This window comes from Balaenoptera ricei, chromosome 13, assembly GCF_028023285.1.
Source record: "Balaenoptera ricei isolate mBalRic1 chromosome 13, mBalRic1.hap2, whole genome shotgun sequence".
NCBI classification, from domain to species: Eukaryota; Metazoa; Chordata; class Mammalia; order Artiodactyla; family Balaenopteridae; genus Balaenoptera; species Balaenoptera ricei.
The window spans coordinates 11561792-11585785 of record NC_082651.1 but is presented as its reverse complement, the minus strand read 5'-3'; the positions used below and the strand labels follow the sequence as shown (position 1 = coordinate 11585785).

The 23994-nt window shown below is 42.7% G+C and overlaps 2 protein-coding genes across 5 annotated transcripts in view; one reads left to right on the top strand and one right to left on the bottom strand.

Moving 5' to 3' along the window:
* The window catches only part of ACOXL (acyl-CoA oxidase like), a 367866-nt gene that overhangs the window by 312316 nt on the left and 31556 nt on the right, over window positions 1-23994 (bottom strand). For all 4 annotated transcript variants that reach the window (XM_059942311.1, XM_059942314.1, XM_059942312.1 and 1 more), the window contains exons 2-3: window positions 14830-14926; window positions 2409-2492 (exon numbers count right to left, since the gene is read on the bottom strand). In XM_059942311.1, the coding sequence (XP_059798294.1) occupies window positions 2409-2492; window positions 14830-14904 (159 nt within the window). In that variant the 5' untranslated portion in view covers window positions 14905-14926. The remainder of the gene's footprint in view (window positions 1-2408; window positions 2493-14829; window positions 14927-23994) is intronic.
* Window positions 16807-21742, top strand: LOC132377307 (large ribosomal subunit protein eL39-like). The gene is made up of 3 exons (XM_059943484.1): window positions 16807-16812; window positions 17229-17272; window positions 21382-21742. The coding sequence occupies exons 1-3, from the start codon at window positions 16807-16809 to the stop codon at window positions 21593-21595; spliced, it is 264 nt and encodes an 87-aa protein (XP_059799467.1). The 3' UTR covers window positions 21596-21742.

Genomic DNA, 23994 nt, shown 5'->3' with positions numbered 1-23994 from the left:
AAAGCTTTTTATTGTGGAAAATTTCAAACAAAATAGAAGAGTATCATGAACTCAGTGATGCCCAGCTCATGATCCATTTTATTCATCTTTCCCCCAATTCACTCTCCCATTCTATACCCCAGATGATCTCGAAGTTTATCCCAGACATCCTGTCATTTCATCCCTAAGTAGTATTTCCTATGCATCTGTGAAAAATAAAGACTCTTTTTTTTTTAATTTATTTATTTTATTTATTTTTTTTTTGGCTGTTTTGGGTCTTTGTTGCTGTGCGTGGGCTTCCTCTGGTTGCGGAGAGCGGGGGCTACTCTTCATTGCGGTGCACAGGCTTCTCATTGCAGTGGCTTCTCATTGCAGAGCACAGGCTCTAGGCACACAGGCTTCAGTAGTTGTGGCCCCTAGGCTCAGCAGTTGTGACTCACAGGCTTAGTGCTCCGCAGCATGTGGGCTCTTCCCGGACCAGGGCTTGAACCCGTGTCCCTTGCATTGGTAGGTGGATTCTTAACCACTGCACCACCAGGGAAGCCCTAAAGACTCTTTTTAAAAGCATGACCCTACAACCATTATTCCACCTCAAATATAATAATAATTCTTTAATACTGCCAAATATCCAATTTCAAATTTCCCCAACTGACGTCTCATCTTTCTTTAGTCTGTTGTTTGAACCAGGATCTAAATAAGGTCCACATATTGCAATGGGTTGAAATGTTTCTTAAGTCCTGCTTGAAACTACAAGCTGCCCCTCCCTCCTTTGCTCAAACATTCCCTATGCAACTCTGTGCACCAGGCTCAGTGCAAGACCCTGGAGGTGCAGAGGAGAGGGCTCCCCACCCAGAGAGCTGCAACATCCTATGAAGACTTCCCCATGGTCATGGCCCACCGGAGGCTTGCTAAAGAGAAGGCAGGTGTGGGCATATGGTAAAAGCACCAACAGAGGATCATGAGTCTGAACCAGGACCCTCTAGGATTTCTGAGAGGAGGATCTATTTGCTGCATCTCAGCTGACTTTCTTCTCTCTGGAAGCCACAGCCAACCCATCCCAGAGAGAAGAGACCTTGCCTGGATGAAATCATAGGGAAGCCAGTTTTCCCCAAAGGACCTAATGGTGGGTGCCCTCACCCCAGCTGGTGCTCACAGATTTCTTCGTTTTTAATTCCTACCCATTTTTAGATGTCTACACTGCAGAACAGAAAGAGTTTCCATCTTGGACTCATCAATGATTGACCTGGTTTCTTGTCTGATCATTCATTCATCATTTTCTAATTATAATTTCTCCCCTTTGGGGACATCAGGACTGGATATTGACATGTGGGGACTGATTTGGTGATGCAGTGGTGTCCAGGGAGGGAGAAGAGGGCACATGCAGGGCCGCATGCCTGCTGGCAGGCTCAGGGCACAGCGAGGGGCCATGGCAGTCACACCTTTCAAGCTATTCTGTTTACCATCCTTGGAGAGCTGGTACATGCAAAGCAAGCCCACAGTGCGATGCCATTTTATACCCATTTGATCAGCAAAAATGGAGAAGTCTAAGAATTCCAAGTGCTGTGGCACATTCACCCAAAGGAATATCTTTCTGTAGTCAAAAATGAATGAACTTCCATTTATATACCATTCTGGAAATGGCAAAACCATACAGATGGAGAATAGATTAGTGGTTGCCGAAGGACAGGGATGGGGTAGGGGCTGGATGCAGTTGAAAATGGGCACGACTAGAAGTTTCTTTGTGATGATGAAACAGCTCTATATCTTGATTGTGGCAGTGGTTGCATGATACTGTATATGGGACCAAACTGCATAGAGCTACACACGTGCACGCACACACAAACACACACACACAGCTGAGTGAGTATAAAAACTAGTGAAATCCGAATAAGGTCTACAGTCAACAGTACTGTAGTAATGTTGATTTCCTGATTTACACTGCATTACAGCTACATAAGGTATCACCACTGAAGGAAACTGGGTGAAGGGTTCACATGACTCTATGTACTACTTTTGTGACTTCCTGTGAGCATTATTATTTCAAAATAGGAAGATTTTTTAAAAAATAAACAAAATGACTACAGTGGCATGCAACAATATAGATCGATCTTAGTGATAATGTTTAAGTGAAGAAAGTACATCACAAATGACTACGATACTGTTTGTATAAAATGAGAATAAAGGAAATTGACTGACATAAATGCAAAAAAGCTATACAAAAAGCAAAGCAAAGAAAAACAAATACAGTATTGAGTATAATGGTTGAAGAGGAAGTCAGGGGGATGGGTTGAAAGGTGTACCATCTTATAAACATCTAGTGCAGGAATAGACTGATGCCTATGGAGTCTTTTTTTTTTTTTTTTTTTTTTTTACTCCTTGTCATTCAAAACCATCAGTTCATGAAAGGCAGGCTGCCCAGTGTCTCTCACCTTGACTCCTGTGGCCACGTCTGCTATGGAGACGACTTCTCCTATAACCAGGCTCCGACTGACAAAGTTCTTTGTTTTCTCTGCCTGAAAACATGACAGACCCAATGTCAAGATTTTCTTATGGTTTTTTCTGACCATTTAAATGAACGTTTTTTAAAATAATAAACAGATGTTACTTTTACAGTAAAAAAATTCAACACAGCAAAAGCAATTTTTAAATTAAGAAATAATTCCATCACTCTACTGAACAGTAGCCAATGTTTTCATCCCTTTTTAAAAAACTTTTATTGAAGTATAGTTGATTTACAATATTGTGTTAGTTTCAGGTGTACAGCAAAGTTATTCAGTTTTACATATATATATATATTTTTTTTCTTTTCAGATTCTTTTCCATTATAGTTTATTACAAGATACTGAATAAGTTCCCCGTGCTGTACAGTAGGACCTTGTTGTTTACCTCTTTTATATATGGTAGTGAGCATCTGTTCATCCTTTTTAATGGGGTCGTCTGGTCTCTGACCACAGACGAAGTAGTTAAAGACTCTCACACAATAGGAAGTCGACTGCATGTGCATGGAGGCCAGCCCCTGGCAGACTCCCCTTTGGCCTCACGTGGCCTTAACCAAGTTTGTCCCTGGGCCCCCTCACCACTACCACGGTTCTACACAGCAACTCAGACCTGCAGCATCTCTGCACCGACGCTCCCACCAACAGCGAGCAGCTGCGCAAGTCCAGGTGACAATCTTGACAAGACAGAGGATTTGGAAGATTTGGGAACATTCTGGACACAGGAAAAGCAATATTCTTCACTTTCCTTTCTAACCACAGAGCATCTCAGGGCTTTGATTACAAACCATGAGGTCCGGTCCCCCTTTGTTACCCTCTTCTCCCTTGCTGTGCACAGCAGCCTCGAATCCCAAAGCTACACAAGCACACTCTTCTCCACCAGCGAGAAGTGGGACAGGGCAAGAACACTGTCGCTGTTTTATTTTAGAATTTCAGAGGCAGGTGGCATTTCTTCCAAAGGTAATGGGCCCCTGAGTGTGTAAATTCCAATTATCTGTTGTTGGAATTAATGCTAGCCTTTCTGATTCACCAGTCTCTTCTGAGACGCAGCCTACAAAGCTGGTGCTTGTTGCCCACGTGCACAAGTGCATACGTGTGTGGTGCGTGTCTGCCTGTGTGTACGTGTGCATACGTGCTTGTAAACCGCCCCACCAGCAGCAGGAGGAGCCGACCTTCCTTGGAGGACTCTCAGTTTCCACACTGGCTTAGACTCTCTCCCCAGACATACATACTCTGCTTTCCCTCCCATAGGTTTTTACAATGTTTCTCTCAAGCATTATTAATTTTATCAAGCAGCAGACTGTCAAGATTTATGACTCTTATCGTGGCTCAAACCCAGTGCATCTTGTATTGATTATTTCCTAAAATACCTCCAAGGCTGGAGCACGTACCACTGCCTGGCTCCAGTATCCACTCACACGGGAGGGTTCGTTCCCAGCAAATAATAAAAAACAACTGCAGCGGATATTCGCGGGCTTTTTCAGAGGGCCCCTGGGTCCTCTGTCCCGACAGAGATCCCCACAACAATCCTCCAGGAGGAGCTGAGCAGGACAGGAAGTGCTGACCCCATGTCACAGATGGAAAAGTCTAGGCTCAGGGAGGTCAAAATACTTGTCCAACCAGGATCACCTAGTAAGTGGTAGAAAAAGGGCCAGAAACCAGATCTTCGTATTCTTCACATGGACCTCTTGTCCCCAGCCCTCAATGTCCTTCATTGTTAAGCAGGAGGGAGCCCCGGGACCCTGGGTGGTCCAATCTTTACCGCCAGCCCACCCCTCTTTTGCACCCCCAGCCCTGTCGCAAGAGAGCACCTGACACCAACACGTCCCAGTGCCCAGGTAACCGTGCTGACGGTCACCCCAGCCCACCTCATTCCAACACCCCCCTCCCCTTAAACCACCTGCTCTGCTGGAGCCAAACCTTAACCATCAGGACTAAGTAAATCCCTCAGAATCTCCAACCGGTCATGGTTTTCTTCATATTTAATTCTCTCCATTTACACTGTGGATGCAGGAGAAAGACTTTGTCATTGGTGGTATCCAACTGTGGTCATTTTTACTCACCAGTTTGAAATAAACTGCAGTCACATTTGCTAAAGAACCAATCCCAAATGTAGCCATCCTGGAGCATTATAAATTGTTCGTGACAGTTCCTTTCCTTCCCGAGTCTCTGCACGGGACCGCGATCTTTGCTATTAGATCTGATGGGCAATGCCGTAGGAGTTTGCCATTAATGCTGTGACGTTGACTGAAGCATTCATTTGGGCTGGTCCATCTCAAGACGTCGAGCAAAAAGTTCCAGAACTAAGATGAGGCTTGATTTGATGGATTTCCTTACTAGCATATATTTTTAAATATCTTTTCCACACGTAAATTCTCTCTTCAGTTCTTCTTTCATTTCCGCTCCACTAATTGTTCTTAAAGAATGTCTAATATTGACAAGGTTCCCCTCACATTCAATTGGCAGCATACTGAACTGCCCATACTCATAATGATCAATCAATAATTAATGCATTTTTCAGCATACATTTTTGCAGTATTTCTACTGTATCAATAGCTGCCTTCATTTAGATTTAATATATTCAAGCCAAACTCAATTCCCATATCAGACTGTTAGTTTATAGTAATTTTTAACGATAATGATTCCATAAATGTATGGAGAATATACTCAAACTTGTATTTTACCCTAAATTATACCCCATGCTATTTACATTTCTGCTTAATAAATTCAAACAGAAGGAAGGTAGTTTTCCCTAAAATAAACCCCATTTCTTTGTAGAGCACTTGATGTATCAGACCTTCATGATGTAATATTCTGTTACAAATCAAATTCTACAAAAATGTATATTTTTGGTTTTATAAGCCCAGAGAGTCTCTAAAAGACAAAATCTTCTTCTTCAACTAAAATCAACTTGATTCAACACTGCTTGGGTAATCTATAATCTGAGCTGTCTTCCCTCTGATATTAAAGACCCTTGCTGTCCCCTTTATAACCCATCAGTGGGCCCCATTAGGAGCCCTACCAAGAGGGGGTATGAATCAAGTTGATACAAGCATTCATGCACAAGTCTTTTTGTGGATATGTGTTTCCATTTCTCTTTTGTAAACTCCCAGGAATGCAACTGCTGGTTGAAGGGTAGGTTTATGTTTAATATTGTAAGAGGCCCCATTAGGAGCCCTACCAAAACCAGTTTCCTTGATCTTAGTTTTCTAACATCAGTCCCCAAACTGGCATATTTGCTTCTTCTGTCTTCTAGGTTTCAATTTCCCTATTTTAGTTACATCGTCTCAGTCTTACTGAATACATGTCCTTTTTTACAATGAGCCTTAAATTATTTTAGAAAGAGAAGGAATCAGAGTAAAATATACAAATAGAATAAATAAATTTTCAAGGCTTCAAGGATTTAGTCATCTGGGGCCTGCTCTAAACAAGATTGTAGCTTACTGGGCTATCCAGTCCTGACCCTCCCTCCAAAAGAGACCCCAATTCTGGCCACTTCTAACATCTCCCACCATCATCTTGCACCTGGACTACTGTTAACAACCTCCCAGCTGGCCTCCTGTCCCACTCTGCCCCAAACATCAGGCATGGTGATCTAATATTTATTATTAAGGTAAAATTTATATACAGTGAAATGCACAGAGCATAAATGCATGAGTTCTGGTCCGTTATCTACCTATGTAACCATCACACCAATTAAGATCATGGAACGTTCCCATGCCCCCCAGAAAGTGCCCTCTTGCTCCTTTTCAGAGTCCCTGCCCCCCACAGGCAACCACTCTTCTCTTTGAATCAACATTCACTAGCTTTGCCTGTTCTTGAACTTACATAAATGGAATCGTATGGTATGTACTCCTTCATGTCTGTCTTCTTCCAGGCAGATAAGGCATTCGTGTGGTTTTGTGTATCCGTAGTTCATTCTTTTTTATGGCTGAGTGGTTTTCCATCTGTGAGTATTCCACAATTTGTCCATTCTCTGACTGAGGGACATTTGGGTTGTTTCCAGCTTGGGGTTATTATGAATCAAGTTGATACAAGCATTCATGCACAAGTCTTTTTGTGGATATGTGTTTCCATTTCTCTTTTGTAAACCCCCAGGAATGCAACTGCTGGTTGAAGGGTAGGTTTATGTTTAATATTGTAAGGAAGTGCCAAACACGTTTGCAAAATGATTGTACCATTTTCCATTCCGACCAACAATATATGAGAATTCTAGTTGCTCCACATCCTCATCAATATTGTCAGTCTTTCCCATCTTTAGCTATTCGCGAGGGACTGTAGTATCACCCCATTATGGTTTAACTGTGCATTTCTCCAATGACTAAAGATGCTGAGCATTTTTATATGCTTATTGGCCATTTGGACTCTTTTATAAAGTGTCTTTCAAGGATTTTGCCCATTTTTTAACTTGGGTTGTGTGTCTTTTTATCATTGAGCTCTAGGAATTCTTTATATGTTCCGAGTACAAATCCTTTGTATCTGGACATAATTTTTTTTCAGATATATGCATTGCAGATATTCTTTCCTAGTTTGTAGATTGCCTTTTTTTTTTTTTTTTTTTGGCTGCGTTGGGTCTTCATTGCTGCGCGTAGGTTTTCTCTAGTTGTGGCAAGCAGGGGCTACTCTTTGTTGTGGTGCATGGGCCTCACATTCCGGTGGCTTCTCTTGTTGCGGAGCAGGGGCTTGAGGTGTGCAGGCTTCAGTAGTTGTGGCACGCGGGCTCAGTAGTTGTGGCTCGTGGGCTCTAGAGCACAGGCCCAGTAGTTGTCACATGTGGGCTTAGTTATCCTGCAGCATGTGGGATCTTCCCGGACCAGGGTTCGAACCCGTGTCCCCTGCATTGGCAGGCGGATTCTTAACCACTGCACCACCAGGGAAGTCCTGTAGATTGCCTTTTTATTCTCTTCATGATGTCTTTTGATGAACAATGGTTTTTAATTTTGATAAAGATTACCTTATCAGTTTTTTTTCTTTTACACTTTCAGCATTTTGAGGTCCTCTCTAAGAAACCTCTGCCTTCTCCTTTGTTCTTGTACAAACCTTGTAATTGTGGAATTTGTGTTCAGGTGTATAACACACCTCAAATTTTTTGTGTGTGTAGTGTGAGGTCGGGATCAAGGTTAAATTTTTTTCTATAGTTTTATCAGTAGTTCCAACGCCATTTATTGAAAAGACTTTCATTTTCCCATTGAATTGCCTTGGCAACACTGTCCAAAAATCAAGTGAACATAGGGGTGTGGATTTATTTCAGGACTCTTCATTCTGTCCCATTAATCTATGTGTCTATCCTAATGCCAATACCACATAATCTTGAGTAGCTTTTTAATGTCTTGAAATCAAATAGGGAGAGTCCTCCAAATTCGTCCTTTTTTAGAATTGCTTTAATGATTCTAGGCCTTTTGCATTTCCATGTATGTTTTTTGAATCAACTTATAAATTCTGATCAAGGAACTATAACACTTTTAAAATAAGCATTACATTGTGCTTGCCTTCTTCCTCTTCCCCATCCACCCTTGAGAAAACCCTCCAATGACTCCAGTTACCTTGGCAAAAAATCCAAACTTCTCACTGTGGCCTCCACGTCTGACTCTTCTTGCTCTCTGCTGTTCCTTATTCTCTGCTGATTCTCTCCTGGGACCACATAGTGGGATCCCTGACCAGAGTGCTGGGAGGATTCTGTGACAAAGGCTGTCTGTGGCCATTGTACTTCTGCCCTCCCCAGGGGCCTTGACTACTCCAGGAAAGCCCAAGAGGGGGAGGATGAAAGGTGACATTCCCACGGCTCTGTCCAAAGACATTTTTCATCTGTCACAACATTATTGCAGTATTTTGACAGTTTTGGATTTTCCAAATTCTTCCCTTAAATTTAATGCCTCTTGTCTGGCAGCATGCTTCATACCAAATTCCTAGCTGCCTTGAAAATTTTTCTGATTATTAGTGTAATCACATAATTTATCAATACTGACAACATGTAATGATGAATGCATCGTACTGACATCACCAGCCTGATGCATGAGCTTACTTCGCTGTTGACGAAAAGTGCATTTTTTACATTAATTTTAATTGAAAAGAGCGATGGATTATGTACCTTGCAACTTTACTGAATTTGTTTATCAGTTCTAACAGTTTTTTTGGTGGAAACTTTAGGGTTTTCTACATATAAGATCATGTCGTCTGTGAACAGAGATAGGTTTACTTCTTCTTTCCCAATTTACCATGCTTGATTTTTATCCCCAGCATCAACAACCATCTGACATAAATGTACTTTATTAGTTTGTGGCCTGCCTCGTCCCTAAAATGAAAGCTCCATAAAGCAGGTATTTTTTTACCTGCTTTGTTCACTGCCTCTTGAACTACCTCATAGTAGGTGTTCAATAAATAATTGTAAAATGAATGAATCATCTAGCCTGGCACATAGAAGGGACTTAGCAAATGATAACAAGTAATCATTATTGTTATTTTTAACATAATATTTCAATGCAAGAAGAATAATTATGCCTTAAAATGAGAAGTTTCCATTATGCAGAATGGTTTCCAGTGCAGTAAATAAATAGCACCAGGCTTCCAGCTGCACCAGAGTCCCCGGGGAAGGTCCCAGCTCACTCCCTGGCACGCCCTTTCAAGTAATCCCTGTGGCCGTCATGGATGACAACTCAGTTCAGGTGCCAATCTACACAGAGTAACTTCTATAAACAGGCCCTCCCTCTATCCTGTCGTCTCTGCTCAGATCCTCCACGGCGTCCCACGGGGCCAGGGCTGACCCGACCAGAGCGCTGGCCAAGTGGCCAGGGTCCAAGTCGTGGAGCCAGAGCTGGGACAGGGCCTCCTGCCAAAGTCAGCAGCACACAAGGCAGAGCCAGGGGCAGCCCACTAGGAAAAGCCTGGGTCCCAGTACAAACAGAAGCCAGAGGACCAAGGGCAGAGCCAAGGCCAGGGTGTTGGAGCCAAGAGCTCAAAGTAGGTCAGGAACCAGTCCTGGGATGGGGCTTCAGTCTGTTGGTGAAACCCCTGCTCAGATCCTTTTCTGCAACATGCCAATGGCTTCAGTGTAACTGCTTCCTGGGAAAGGCTGCTCCTTTTCTCAGGGGTTCATGAGGAAAGCAACAACGTTCCCCATTCCCTGATGCCTTCTAAGGGGAGCTGACTTTCAAATCTTATTCCATTCCAGATCTGATCACCGCCCTCCACCCTGGTATTTCTCTAAATACAAAAACCCAAACCATCCCAAACTGACACTATCTTAAATTCTGATGGAAATTTAATAATTACAGGATAATAAATATAATATAAATATAAAGCCGCCAATCCCCCTCCAAGCTGATCTGAGATGGGTGGTTTGAGAAAACAGTGGATGATTTAGACCAGCAGTTCTCAAGCTTTAGACCCCTTTATACTCTTAAAAATTATCTCGGGTACTTCCCTGGTGGTGCAGTAGTTAAGAATCCACCTGCCAATGCAGGGGACATGGGTTCGATCCCTGGTCCAGGAAGATCCCACATGCCATGGAGCAACTAAGCCCAAGCGCCACAACTACTGAGCCTGCGCTCTAGAGTCCGTAAGCCACAACTACTGAGCCCATGTGCCACAACTACTTAAGTCCGCGTGCCTAGAGCCTGTGCTCCACAACAGGAGAAGCCACCGCAGTGAGAAGCCCACACACCGCAACGAGGAGTAGCCCCCGCTTGCCACAACTAGAGAAAGCCAGTGCACAGCAACAAAGACCCAATGCAGTCTAATTAATTAATTAATTAATTAATTAATTTAAAAAAATTTTTTTAATTATCTCAGATTCCAGACTTACCTGGTGGCACAGTGGTTAAGAATCCACCTGCAAATGCAGGGGGACACGGGTTCGAGCCCTGGTCTGGGAAGATCCCATGTGCCGCAGAGCAACTAAGCCCGTGCGCTACAACTACTGAGCCTGCTCAAGAGGCACAACTACTGAAGCCCACACACCTAGAGCCTGTGCTCCACAACAAGAGAAGCCACCGCAATGAGAAGCCCGTGCACCGCAAAGACGAGTAGCCCCAGCTTGCCGCAACTAGAGAAAGCCCACACGCAGCAACGAAAACCCAACGCAGCCAAAAAATAAATTAATTGATTAATTATTTTTTAAATGGCAAAAAAAAAAATTATCTTGGATTCCAAAGAGCTTTAGTTTATGCAGGTTGTATCTATCAAGTTACTGTACTAGTAATTAAAGCTGAGAATTTTAAAAATGTTTATTCATTTAAAAATAACAATAATAAACCTATTACATGTTAATGTAAATGACATAATTCTTATGAAAAATAGCCACAGTTTTCAAGCCAAAAACTAAATCAATGAGAGGAATAGCATCGTTTCGCATTTTTACAAATTGTTTTAGCATCTGGCTTAATAAAAGACAGCTGGCCTCTCATGTCTGCTTCTGCACTCAGTCTGTAGCCATATGTTGTTTTGGTCGAAGTTGATGAAAACCTGGTGTCGTGCACGCAGGTAGTTGGACATCTACTTTTCAGATAGTAACAGAAAGGATCTTGGGTACCCCCACGTGTCCTCAGATCCTACTTTGAGAACCACTGGCTTCGGTAATGATGTTACCATGCCTAAGGCCCATGTGGATCATGGGGGTGAGGACGAGAGGAGCTCAGGATGAGAGAGAAGACGGCTGCGGACAGGGTTGGGGGGCAAGCAGTCATGGATGGAGTGGGGAACTTCATTATCCATTATCCATTGTCCCCGCTCCTCACTATACTTGGCCAGGAATAGCCTGAGTCCCACTGGCTCCCTCCTGAGAAAAGGAAATATTGGGATGGAGCATCCCTATGAGTCAGCCCTGCACCATGATTGGCAGGGACGAAATGCTGAATGGGAACAATTCAGAAGAATTAGAAACAATTCAGGAGAAACAGTACAGGGTACCAGGAAAGAAGGACAGTGTATCAGTATTCAAGCCAGGATGCACACTGTATCACCTGCAAGGTTTAAATGCTGATCCGATGGGCCTGACCAAAAGCCTGGATGGCAAGAGTTTGGAAAGCTCCGCAGGCGGTTCTAATGTGCACCCTGGGGTGAGACCCCCCCCAGATTTGAGTGGGTTCAGGAAGCAATCCACCTGGCTTTGAATCCATGCTCCACTACTTATATATACAGCTTACTAGTTGTATGACCTCTGGCCTATTACTCAGCTTCAGTTTACTCATCTGTAAAATGAGAATACCACTAGGGATGTCAGGAATATTAAATGAGATCATCCATTTAAAGTTCTTAGAGCTGTGACTGACACAAAATATGTATTTAGTAAGTGTGAGCTGTCACTGGTTATGGTGATTTTGGTGCAGGCTGTCAGCCCCTGTTGGCTTCCAGGGTGTCTCTGAGAGGGTGCCACACAGACAGGACCAGGCACCCAAGGGAGGGGCTGGGGTCCAGTCCCAGCACTGCCACAAAGCAGATGTCCCGACTGGGTCCTCCGTCTCCTCATCTGGAAATTCCGGGAGTCAGAGACTTCCACCCACGCAGGACCCAGTCCTGAATCCTCAGGGAGAGAGGAGAGAGTTGGCTGAGGGGCACAAATGTGATGTCGCTGGAAACAGGTGCAGGAGGAGTTGAAAAGGTGCAATGAGATTGTTCACATCGTGTGTGTGTGTGTGTGTGTGTGTGTGTGTGTGTGTGTGTGTGCGAGCGTCCGCGCGCACTCTGTAGTCAGGCTGAGATACTGTTTTCCGTTTTAAATTATTGAAACACCTCAAATCTACTGCAGTTGACAGAGGGGATAAGACAGAGTGGAAACATTTTAATGGCTTTTTCTCAGCCTGTGGGCTGTCCACCGAGCCCTGGGATGAATGAGGCTCGCTCCTCGCTTGTCCTCAAGGACATCATCGTCACATGTTACACGCTGCACTCTGCCTGGGAGCTTATCCAATCATCCCCAAAAGTTAAGAGCAACACGAGGGCCAGGGGAAGATGGAAGGACCTGGAATGCTCTCTGAACTGGCAGTCCATGACTCAATATTTTCATGCAGAGGTGGGATGAATCATGCAACACTTCTAGAATTACTGGACGTGGACAGCTCCGCCAGCTGTTCACAGGGGGGAATTTGAGAGCCTTCACATGCAGATGTGCTGCTGAGTCTTATGACACCCGGCCCATGAGATAAGCCTGCAGCCCCAGTGACCGATGACTGACTGGTTTAATTTCCTTCAGGTTCGTTGGCTTTTGCAAACTCACACAGAGAGAAGCGTCAAACAGGCTGAAATAACTAACAGAAATGAGCTGGAGGGATCATCCAGGGCCAATCCTGTGCCTCCCAGAGGAATTACACCTCATCATATGGGACAGGGCTGTCCAGTCTGCTGACGACCACGGAGGGAGCCATGAAAACACGGAGATAATTGGATCCAGGGCTTAACACGCTTCATCAGTAGCGAGAGTACGCAGGCTAATCCTTCAGACGTGGGGGGCTCAGGCTGCAACTGGTAAACCTCATTAAAGGATCAACCCTCACATCCGGGTCTTGATTTTTGACACTAACTTAAACCTTAGACATGTTGGGCTGATTAAGGGGGCAGGAGACTGGCCCCCATGTCAGAATCTCACCTTCCTGCCAGCCCCACACCGGACACATTTGGAGGCCAGATTCTGATGGAGAAAGTGGCTGAAAGCAAAGAGGGACTGGGGTTTTTATGTTTGGTTGTTTGTTTGGTTGTTCATTTGTTTGTTTGGTTGGTTGCTTGTTTGGTTGGGTGGTTGTTTGTTTGGTTGGTTGGTTGGTTGGTTGGTTGGTTGGCTGTTTGGCTGTTTGGTTGGTTGGTTGGTTGGTTGGCTGTTTGGCTGTTTGGTTGGTTGGTTGGTTGGTTGGTTGGTTGGTTGGCTGTTTGGCTGGTTGGTTGGTCAGTTGTTTGGATGGCTGCATTCACCTCTAAATGTTTCATTGAGAGGCAATTTACTAGCTTGAACATCTACTTTGCCAGCATGTTCTACTTGGTATGAAATGATTTTCCAGACTCTGCCAGCATGCTTCACCCTGTTCTGGGGGTATTTCCTTGCACACTCTCTCCGAGGTGATGCCGTGCCCTTGTCACCTTAGAGGGACTGCAGGACCTCACCAGGAGGTGAGGTGCCAAAGCTCTGCCTGTAATTTCTTCCTCAGGAGAAGATGCTGAGCTCTGTCCCTGCCTCCTCAGGACAGACAGCCAACCGAAGGGGGTGGGTGGGTGGTGATCTGGTCTCAATCACGGACTCAGGCCCCCACCAGCTCTGATCCACACTCCACAGAGAAACAAGCCCCCGTGGTCTCCTGAATGGGAAAGACCTCCACCCCCTCAGTCCTCAGCCTCTCCCTCCGCAGACCACGCTGGGCAGGAAGGGGGCCAGGCTCACGGCAGAATACATTCAGCTCCTCAGCACCTACTGAAGCTCATCCCCAGTTCAGGGCCCTCCCCCAGGGGTCTCACCAGGGGGTATTTTTTTCCTGTGTAAAGTGTTAGGTTTAAGGAAGCTATGAGGCTGCATGAATTGACTTAAATTTGCCTAAAATATAGAGCTTCTAATGCTAGCATCACAAAAGAATCCTCTCATCCCATATTCTTTCTTTCCTTCTTTCTTTTTTTTTTTTTTTAAATTTATTTATTTATTTATTTATTTTTGGCTGTGTTGGGTCTTCGTTTCTGTGCGAGGGCTTTCTCTAGTTGTGGCGAGTGGGGGCCACTCTTCATCGCTGTGCGCGGGCCTCTCACTGTCGCGGCCTCTCTTGTTGCGGAGCACAGGCTCCAGACGCGCAGGCTCAGTAGTTGTGAAGCACGGGCCTAGCCGCTCCGCGGCATGTGGGATCTTCCCAGACCAGGGCTTGAACCCGTGTCCCCTGCATTGGCAGGCAGATTCTCAACCACTGCGCCACCAGGGAAGCCCTCTTTCCTTCTTTCTTTTAATGAGGTTAAATTGACTAAAATAATTTAACTGCATTGAGAGTGGCAATTTGTAGGCAAACAAGACATCCATTTTGGACAAGTCTAAAATGCTTAAAAAGCCCATAAAAGTAGTTCACTACGTTTCTCAGATATTTGAGTTTTACACCCCAAATTATATTTGTTTTGTGAACAAATATTTCATTACCTCTGCTCATTCCCCTACTCCCTGGCCTGTGGGCTCGGGAAAAGTGAATCAATTAGGTTAACACAGGGAGGGGACAGAAAAGGAAGGCGAAGGAGCCACTCCCCCATACCGACCACATTGTCTGTTTCCCCCAGGGCAAAATTAATGTGCTTCCTTCCACAAGTCACAAAAGCAAACAAAACAAAAGGAAATCTTTTTCATTCTCTGTCTCTCTCTCGTTCACTCACACACACATGACACCAAAATAACAATGAAACTCACCTGATCCTGAATTGTACGTTTTAACAGAGGTAGACCCATGGTAAACGTCACTCTCTGAAATGTCAAAGCTCTCATTTCACCCAGACTCAAAGCATACCTGTGACAAATGGATACAAAATGGATGTTAAGACGTTGGATTGATGGTGACCATGAGTGGAGCCTTTGGACCCAGGGATCTGACAGAACAGACATCTTTGCTGGGTCTCTCTAGAGCTCTTGTTTGATGCTGTGTGTCAAAGGAGACCACCATGTATATGACACAGACTGTGGGGGGCGGTCAAAATGGAAGGAAAGAAAGAAGGGTTCCCTGACAATGACCTTAAAACAAGACTCTAACATTTCCTCCTCTACCCAAGTGTCCGGGATAGGAAAATGGGGGAGATGGGAGAGACCTGTGTGGTGGCCCCGGGAGTGTCACCTAGAATTTCCTTCAAGAGAACCCACAGTGGGAGCAGCATTTCCCAGCAACCTGCAGCTGCCATTCCTTGGAATTAACCTTGGTGTTGGCCCCAGGCTGCTCTGCCCTCAGGCTGCTCCCGGCTGGTGATGAGCATGGCAAGGTTCTAGACTCAGGCCATTCCTGCCCAACAGGAGACTTTTGCCCAGGGACCCCCAGCAGCCCACGCAGACTGTCTCATGACGGTGCCGGGCCCTTTCTTCTCCCTCATTTCATGGTGTCAGCCCCGCTCGCACACATCCCAAAGGTTCCCCCACCTCCTGCAGCTCCCTCCCTGTGACCCTTCTAGATGTTTCCCCAGTAAGTCGACTGCACATCTAGTCCCATCTCGGTGTCTGTTTCTCAACGAACCTCGACTGACGTAGGAGGGGAGGATCCACGCTGTCGCCTAAAATGTTTAAACACAAAGCACAGCCAGAGTTTGGGGGAAACCTCACTCAGCTTTGGATCCTGACTGTCACTAACTGCGTGACCAACATCAACATCCCGTGGCTCCATCCTCCCATCTGTACGACGGGAATGAGAGTCACGCATAACTCAGAGGAGTGTCATTTCAAACGCTTAGACTAGGGCTTGCATATATATGGTAAGTGTTCAATAGTAGTAACTGCCATTCACGCTCTTAGTTACCCCATCTCCTCCTTCTCAAGGGCAGGAACTGTGTCAGACCCATTTTTACAGTCCCAGGACCCCTACAAGGCCTGGCCCACGTGAGGCCCCATTCAATGGTGGTTGAACTTAAACGTATTTGGGTCCTCTAGTTTCATGACCAGATCGTGGAGGCAGTGTCCCCATGGATGCCCCCAAAGACATGCTCACTACACATACTGTCCTGATGTCAAGTTCATTTCCACCCAGAATACAAACTGCATGGATTCAGAGTCCACATCTTAAACTCCTGTGTAGCCCCTGAGGACCAGCAGAGCATCTCACATTTAAACATTTTCCCTAAATACCTGCTGGCCAATTGCCCCAGACCAAACAAGAACCATCTTGACTTTCTCTTTTCCATCCAGTCTGCAGGTAACTGAAAAATCCAAGAGGACCCACTGTGCATTCTGGAATGTAAAAGATAACCCCCCCACCAAAAAAAAAAAAAAAAAAGCCAAATGGTCACAGAAACTCCCTAACAAAAAAATCTTGAGACAGGACAGGCCCATTCTTACTTTTTTCTTTTTCTGAGTCAGAACCACTGGTGGGGATTTCAGTAGAAACATTACTGCATGAAGTCAGTATTTTCCCTAAGGAGAACAGAAAATTAAAATGCTAATTTCAATAAAATGGGAGACTGGAAAAATCTCCAGATTTGAACATACAAGTAAGGCCTGCCCAAAGCATCTGAGTCAAGCAGGCTTTGGGCAGGAGAAACTGAAAAGAAGAACCACAGAAAGAGATCTCATAGCACAAGGGCCAAATGGTGACCGATCTCAGGAAATGCTAGTAAAAATTCACTTCCTAAATGGAAAATGTGTACACCAAGATGTAAAACCTATAGCTCTTATCTGGAAAGCGGGATAAGAATGGCAGTGAGCTAGCAGATAGCACGAGGCCCGCTGGTCTCTGAGCTATAGGTTTAGGGTCAGGGTGACATGAAGAATCACATGCACAGGTCACGTTTGAGAGAAGTGGTCTATCTCAGTGGCAGCGGGGAAGGAAAAAGTTGCCATGTTATAAAAAGGACCCACCCTGGATCACTATCCAAGCTTCTCCCAGCCCCCCAACCCTGAAACCCCTTAGAAAATCCAGGCTAGAAATCATTCAGTTTCGCTCACATCATTCAGTTATAAGTAATAAACAGAAATTAGCATAGAATTGAAACAATGACCCTACAAAGAGCAGCAAATCTATTAAAAAACTAAAAATGCTCATCAGGGGGAAAAAAGTCATCTTCTAGCAAATAAAAATTGTGACCAAATATTATCTACATATTATATAAAACCAGTTGTGTGGGACTTCCCTGGTGGCACATTGGATAAGAATCCGCCTGCCAATGCAGGCAACATAGGTTCGAGCCCTGGTCCGGGAAGATCCCACATGCCGCAGAGCAACTAAGCCCGTGTGCCACAATTACTGAGCCTACACTCTAGAGCCTGTGAGCCACAACTACTGAGCCTGCGTGCCACAACTACTGAAGCCCGCACGCCTAGAGCCCATGCTCCGCAACAAGAGAAGCCACCACAGTGAGAAGCCCGCGCACGGCAAAGAAGAGTAGCCCCCACTCACCGCCAACTAGAGAAAGCCCGCGTGCAGCGACAAAGACCCAACACAGCCAAAAATAAATAAAATTGAATCTTTAAAAAATATAAATAAATAAAATAAAATTAAATAAATAAATAAAACCAGTGGTGTGTTAGAGCCAGTTTAAATTAGCCCATGAGATACAATTGTTAAATGTTAAAGAATTTTTGTGAACTAGTTTTTAAACACAGTCATTATCAAAAATTAATATATAGAAAGTTACACTGAAATAAATTCTATTTTAAAAATAAAAGTAATACTCAAGCTCATCCCTCCCTAATTATGTTATTATATTTTACTATTATCTATGTTCTTCGGGTTGTTTATGTGTATTGGTGGAAATACTATATAATGGAGGACTTCCAGTCCTGCCAAGGTGCAATAGCCCCATTCCTCCCAGATCCTCCCTCTTACAACTAAAAAGCCCTAGACATTGCACAATAAACAAGCATAGCATGACTCTGAAAAGTACAAAGAAGAAGGCAGACCACCTGGGGGAACTCAGAATTCACCTGGGTTTCTTTATTGCCTCCCATGTATGTATGCTGGACAAGATGCTATAGAATCTTCCAACCCAGAATCTCCAGCAGACACAGACAAAAAGTACTGCAAGAGAAGCCTGTTCTCCTTAGCTGAAGGATGCACAAGGGTCTGGAGTTACTGGGCAAACAACAGACTGCCTTTGGGAGTGCGGGCAGGGAAGCAGACCATCACAACTGGCAGTGTGGACATGCAGCAGGATTCCCAGCATCAGTTGGGACAGGAGGCTTTCAGATCACATGGGCTGCCAGGGGGCTTGCAGAGACGTGGGCTCAGCTAAAATCTAGCCTCAGAGTGGGGAGCTCTGGAGTATAAGTGGCACCACAGAGTTGTCCCACTCTGTCAGTCAGTAGCTGTGGGCACTCCCAGTGAGAAAGCATAACCTCAGGCATTTCCTGGGAAGGTCGCTCCCATTGGGCAAGGACAATTCCAAGGAGCTTCGCTGTGAGTTGATACCAGTCAACGTTGATAGCAGCTAGGAGATGAGTGTAGAGGCCTGGTAAGGGGATCAGGGTGGGGTATCAACAGCAACTGCTACAGCAGCTGACTACAGAAATCAGGAGAAGAAAATAACAAGTTAAACTAAAGGAAAGGAGAAAAAATAAATTATTAAAAGAAAAGCAGAAAAGTAATCAGTTAGAAAACAGAAAGGTATAACTAGTAAATCCAAAAGCTGGTTCTTTGAAAACAACCACCATAGAGGTTTTTGTTAAACATTGTACTGGGGGAGTCAGCCAATGCAGTTAGACAAGAGAACAAAATTTAGAGAAATCGAAATTGGAAAGAAATGGGTAAAACTCTCACTATTTACCAATGATGCACGTGTTAGATTGATTGTATTGATGGCCCCTCTGCTTGACCTCTCCTTGATCCCTGTCCTTTGACACTGCAGTTCTCATAAAGAGGCAGAGTCTGCTTCCCCAACCCTTGAGTCTGAGCTTGGCCATGTGACTTGCTTTGGCCATTAAGATATTGGTATCTTTGAGAGACATGAAGGCTCGAAAAAGTATTTGTGCATTTCCTTGCTCTCTTACTCCTCTGAAATCCCCCCTGAGAATATGCTTGAGATAATCTAAGAACATGCCTGGACTAGCCTAAGGGGTGGGGTGGGGTGTATAAAGTAAGAGGCAAGTAAGAAGAGCTCAGTTGTCTCAGCCAAAGCCATCATAGACCAGCCTACCTCCAGGCAACCCCTAAACATGTGGAAGAAGCCAGTCAAGATCAGAAGAGCTGCCTATTCAACCTACAGCTGACTACAGATTCATGAATGAGCCCAGACAAGACTAGAAGAACCCCCCCAGCCACGCACAAACTCATGATCCATAATATTGATCAATTATTGTTTTGAACTGCTAAGTTTTGCATTATAGGTAACTGATACAATAGTTCTATATACCTGGAAGCCCCCAAGACAACTAAAATTACTACAAACAATAAGAGGTGGCAGGCTACACAATTAACAGAAGTTAATGGCTTTCATATAGATATATAAACAATCAGAAAGTACATGAAAGAAAAGATCCCAGTTGCAAAAGTAATAAAACAAAAGAAAAATATACTTAAGAATAAACTTTTTATATGTACATAACTTATCTGAAGAAAACTTTAAAACACTCCTAAAGTACACAAGCAAAAACTTGAACAAATAGAAACATGGACCATTTGTTTTAATAGGAAGAAACGCCACAAAGAAATCAATTCTCCCTAAGTTAATTTATGCAGTCAATATGATCTAAATAAAAACACCAATAAGGGATTTTGAAGTTCACATATGAAAGGAAACTAGCAAAAACAACCAGAAAAACTCTAAAAATGAGGAGCTATGATCTGTGTGATAAGGTCTCAGTAATTCAACCGGTGCAAAAATAGGCAGATAGACCAATGGAATAAAATAGAATGTCGAGAAACGGAATTAAGTACATATGGAAAGTTAATATATTTCAGAGAAAGCTGGGATATCAAATCTTGGGAAAAACAAAACATTGAGATGTCCTAATTGGGTAGCCAACTGGAAGAAAAAATTAAGTTGAATCCCTATCTCACACCATATACTAGAATAAATTCCAAATTGATCAGGATTTATGTGGAGGAAAAGAAAACCACAAGGTATTAAGATAAAACATAAAGAACTCTTTCATGATCTCAATGCAATAAAACCTTTCTAATATGATATAATATTTAAAAGCCATAAAGAAAAATTTGATAAATGTGACTATATAATAACAAAAACTTGTGCATGACAAAAACACCTTAAGAATAGTCAAAAGACAAATGACAAACAGGGACAAAATATTTGTTACTGATGTCATTGCAAAGGGATGAAGCTCCCTAATTACAGAGCTCCTATAATTCATTAAAAACATACCAGCAAGCACAACAAAGGAAACCATCAACAAAACGAAAAGACAATGTAGTGAATGGAAGAAAATATTTGCAAATATATGACCAACAAGGGGTTAATATCCAAAATATATAAACAACTCATACAACTCAATGTCAAAAAAACAAACAACCCAATTTAAAAGTGGGCAGAAGAAAGACATTAATAGACATTTTTCCAAAGAAGAAATACAGATGGCCAACAGGCACATGAAAAGATGCTCAACATTGCTGATTATTAGAGAAATGCAAATCAAAACAACGAGATATCACTTCACACATGTCAGAATGGCTATTATCAAAAAGACCACAAATAACAAATGTTGGCAAGGATGTGGAGAAAAGGGAACCCTTGTACATTGTTGGTGGGAATGTAAATTGGTGCAGCCACTATGGAAAACATTATGGAGGTTCCTCAAAAAACTAAAAATAGAACTACTATATGATCCAGGAATTTCACTCCTGGGTATATATCTGGAAAAAACAAAAACACTAATTGAAAAGATACATGCATCCTAATGTTCAAAGCAGCACTATTTACAATAGCCAAGATATGGAAGCAACCCAAGTGTCCATCAACAGATGAATGGATAAAGAAGATGTGGTATGTGTATATATATATTATATACATATATGTATGTATATATACACAATGAAATATTAGCCATAAAAAAGGATGAACTTCTGCCATTTGCAGCAACGTGGATGGATCAGGTGAGAATATTATGCTTAGGGAAATAAATCAGACAGAGAAAGACAAATACTGTATACTATCACTTATTTGTGGAATCTAAAAAATAAAACTAACGTATCTAGCAAAACAGAAGGAGACTCACAAACACAGAAAACAAACTAGTTGTTACCAGTGGGGAGAGGGTGGGGGAGGAACAAGATAAGGGCATGGGATTAAGAGATACAAACTACTATGCATAAAAGAGATATGCGCTCTTTTTCTCTTGTCCGCCATCCTATGTGCAGTTGGATTTGCTCCTCGTCATGTCTTCTCACAAGACTTTCAGGATCAAGCGATTCCTGGCCAAGAAACAAAAGCAGAATCGTCCCATTCCCCAGTGGATTCGAATGAAAACTGGTAATAAAATCAGGTACAACTCTAAGAGAAGACATTGGAGAAGAACCAAGCTGGGTCTATAAGGAGCCTCACATATGAAGTGGCACACATAATCAGAACATCACTAGTGTCTGGAACAGCTGCCTGTGTTTGATGCTCTCTCCTCTTTTCTTGATCTTTCCTCACCACTGCTCACTGTGTAGCTCAGTAATAAACATGTGAACCTTTTGTTGGAAAAAAAAAAGAGATATGCAACAAGGATATATTGTACAGCACAGGAAATTACAGCCATTATTCTGTAATAATTTTTAATGAAGTACGATCTATAAAAATACTGAATCACTATGCTGTACACCTGAAACTAACATAAAATTGTAAATCAACTATACCTCAGTTGAAAAAAAACAGACCAAAAGGGGGCAAATGATTTGAACACATGGGCCACAGAATAAGAAATACAAGTGATACAAATATATTTTTAAATCTCTGCTCTCATATGCAGTAAGAGAAGCACAAATTAAAACTACACTGAAATACTGATTTTTACCTATTACGTGAACAAAATCCACACAGTCTGATAACACACGACATTGGCAACGTTGTGAGGAGCTGATGTTCTCACACACTAGCCCGAGGGACGGAGGGTACAAACTGGTACAGTCTGCACGTGCAACAATTAAACGATATCTATCAAAATTACAAATGAACCTACCTTTTGACCCAGCAATTCCACTTCTAGAAACTTATCCTTTGGACATCCTCACACATGTGAGGAGAGATAAGCTATAGAATAATATGAGGTATGGATCCTCTTTTTTAATATAAACTGTAGTATTTATCAATTACAAATTTTGTAATCAAAAAAGAAAAATGTGGATCAAGAGAAACATCAAACTAAAAAGACCAGACAGCAAAGCCTATGGGAATGCCATGTGGTGTGTTTTACAGACAAGATTCTAAAACGTAAGTAACTATTGATAGCTCTCTCTTTACACTTCCATTCCAGTAACTTTTTGATAAAATGGTTGTTATTCATCTGTTTTAAAATCCCAAATTCAGAGCGAATTCCCTGGCGGTCCAGTGGTTAAGACTCTGAGCTTCCACTGCAGAAGGCACCGGTTCATCCTTGATCGGGGAACTAAGATCCCGCATGCTGCGCGGCGCGGCCCAAAAAATTTAAATTTAAATTTAAAAAAATAAAATAAAATCCCTAATTCACATTAATTTCACATTATTTTCACATTAAACTAAGCTTCTTACTCATACGGATACCAAGCATCTCACTGGAGTCAAATTTTAGTAACAGATTATGTCAGTCTACGTAGAAAAATAGGACACAGGACAAGATCAGGTGAGGACTATTAATGCACAGATAATATATACACTGGCCAGAGGAACTGAGAAATTATTATAACCAATAAAATAAACATACCTCAAGAAAATTGGGTTACTACTAAATAGCTCTCAACTATTAATACCCAACCTCCTTACATTAAAGAAATTTCTCAACAGGGACAAGTTAGACATTTTAATTACAGGTCTTTCACATTCCCCACCCCGACTCCCAAAATGCACTATTAGGGATAAGCATAATGCTCCATGGGCATAAGCTACTCACTATAGTGTTGTAACAGCACGACATTGCAAACATCTAAAAGACCATCAGTAGAAAAGTGATTGAGTAAGATATGGTACAGCCATACAATAGGATATTACACAAAAAGAAAATTTTCTTTCTATGGCAATATGGAGAAATTGCCAAGATATGTTTTAAATGAAAAAAATCAAGGTGCAAACAAGTGAATATATTTCTTTCACTGCTGCTCTATATGTTTAAAAAAGAAGACTACATATTTGCTTGGTAGATGTTGTTTTTTTTAAACCAGAAACTGGTAACAGTGTTTAGCTTTTGTGTGAGTGGGGTGGAGGTGGGGGGAATTGGGCAGAGAGGGAACAGCACTCTACCTTTATATGCTTTCTGCCTTTTGAACCGTGTTAAAATAATACCTATTCCAAAAACAGATGTTTTAAAACATGTTAAATTGTACATTTAAACATAACCACTAGATGGCGCTTGTTCTTCATCCAACTGCCACCCCCAAGGAATTCATTCCTATTTAACAAAGAAATTAAAGCTGGATGAAGAAGTTTTAGAAACTGTCTCCCTGAAAGCTTGAACATCTGCTTATCATAATCTGAATATTTAAATTCCTAACACTTTTCAAGCAAAAAGGTAACCAACTCTGCGATGGAAAAGTCAGGGTTTCAGGAACATCTCAAGCTCTCCCAACTCCTATGCAACATGCATATTTGTGCATTTTCTGTCTTTAAATATAAACCTCCACGTTTAGCAATCTTAATGGGACACCTTAAATACTATGTGTATAACGATACGGTATAAATCATAAACAACGATGGTTTGGGGTATTTTATAATAACAGATATAATTTCTCTTTTCTGGTTTCTTGGGTCTGTAAGATAT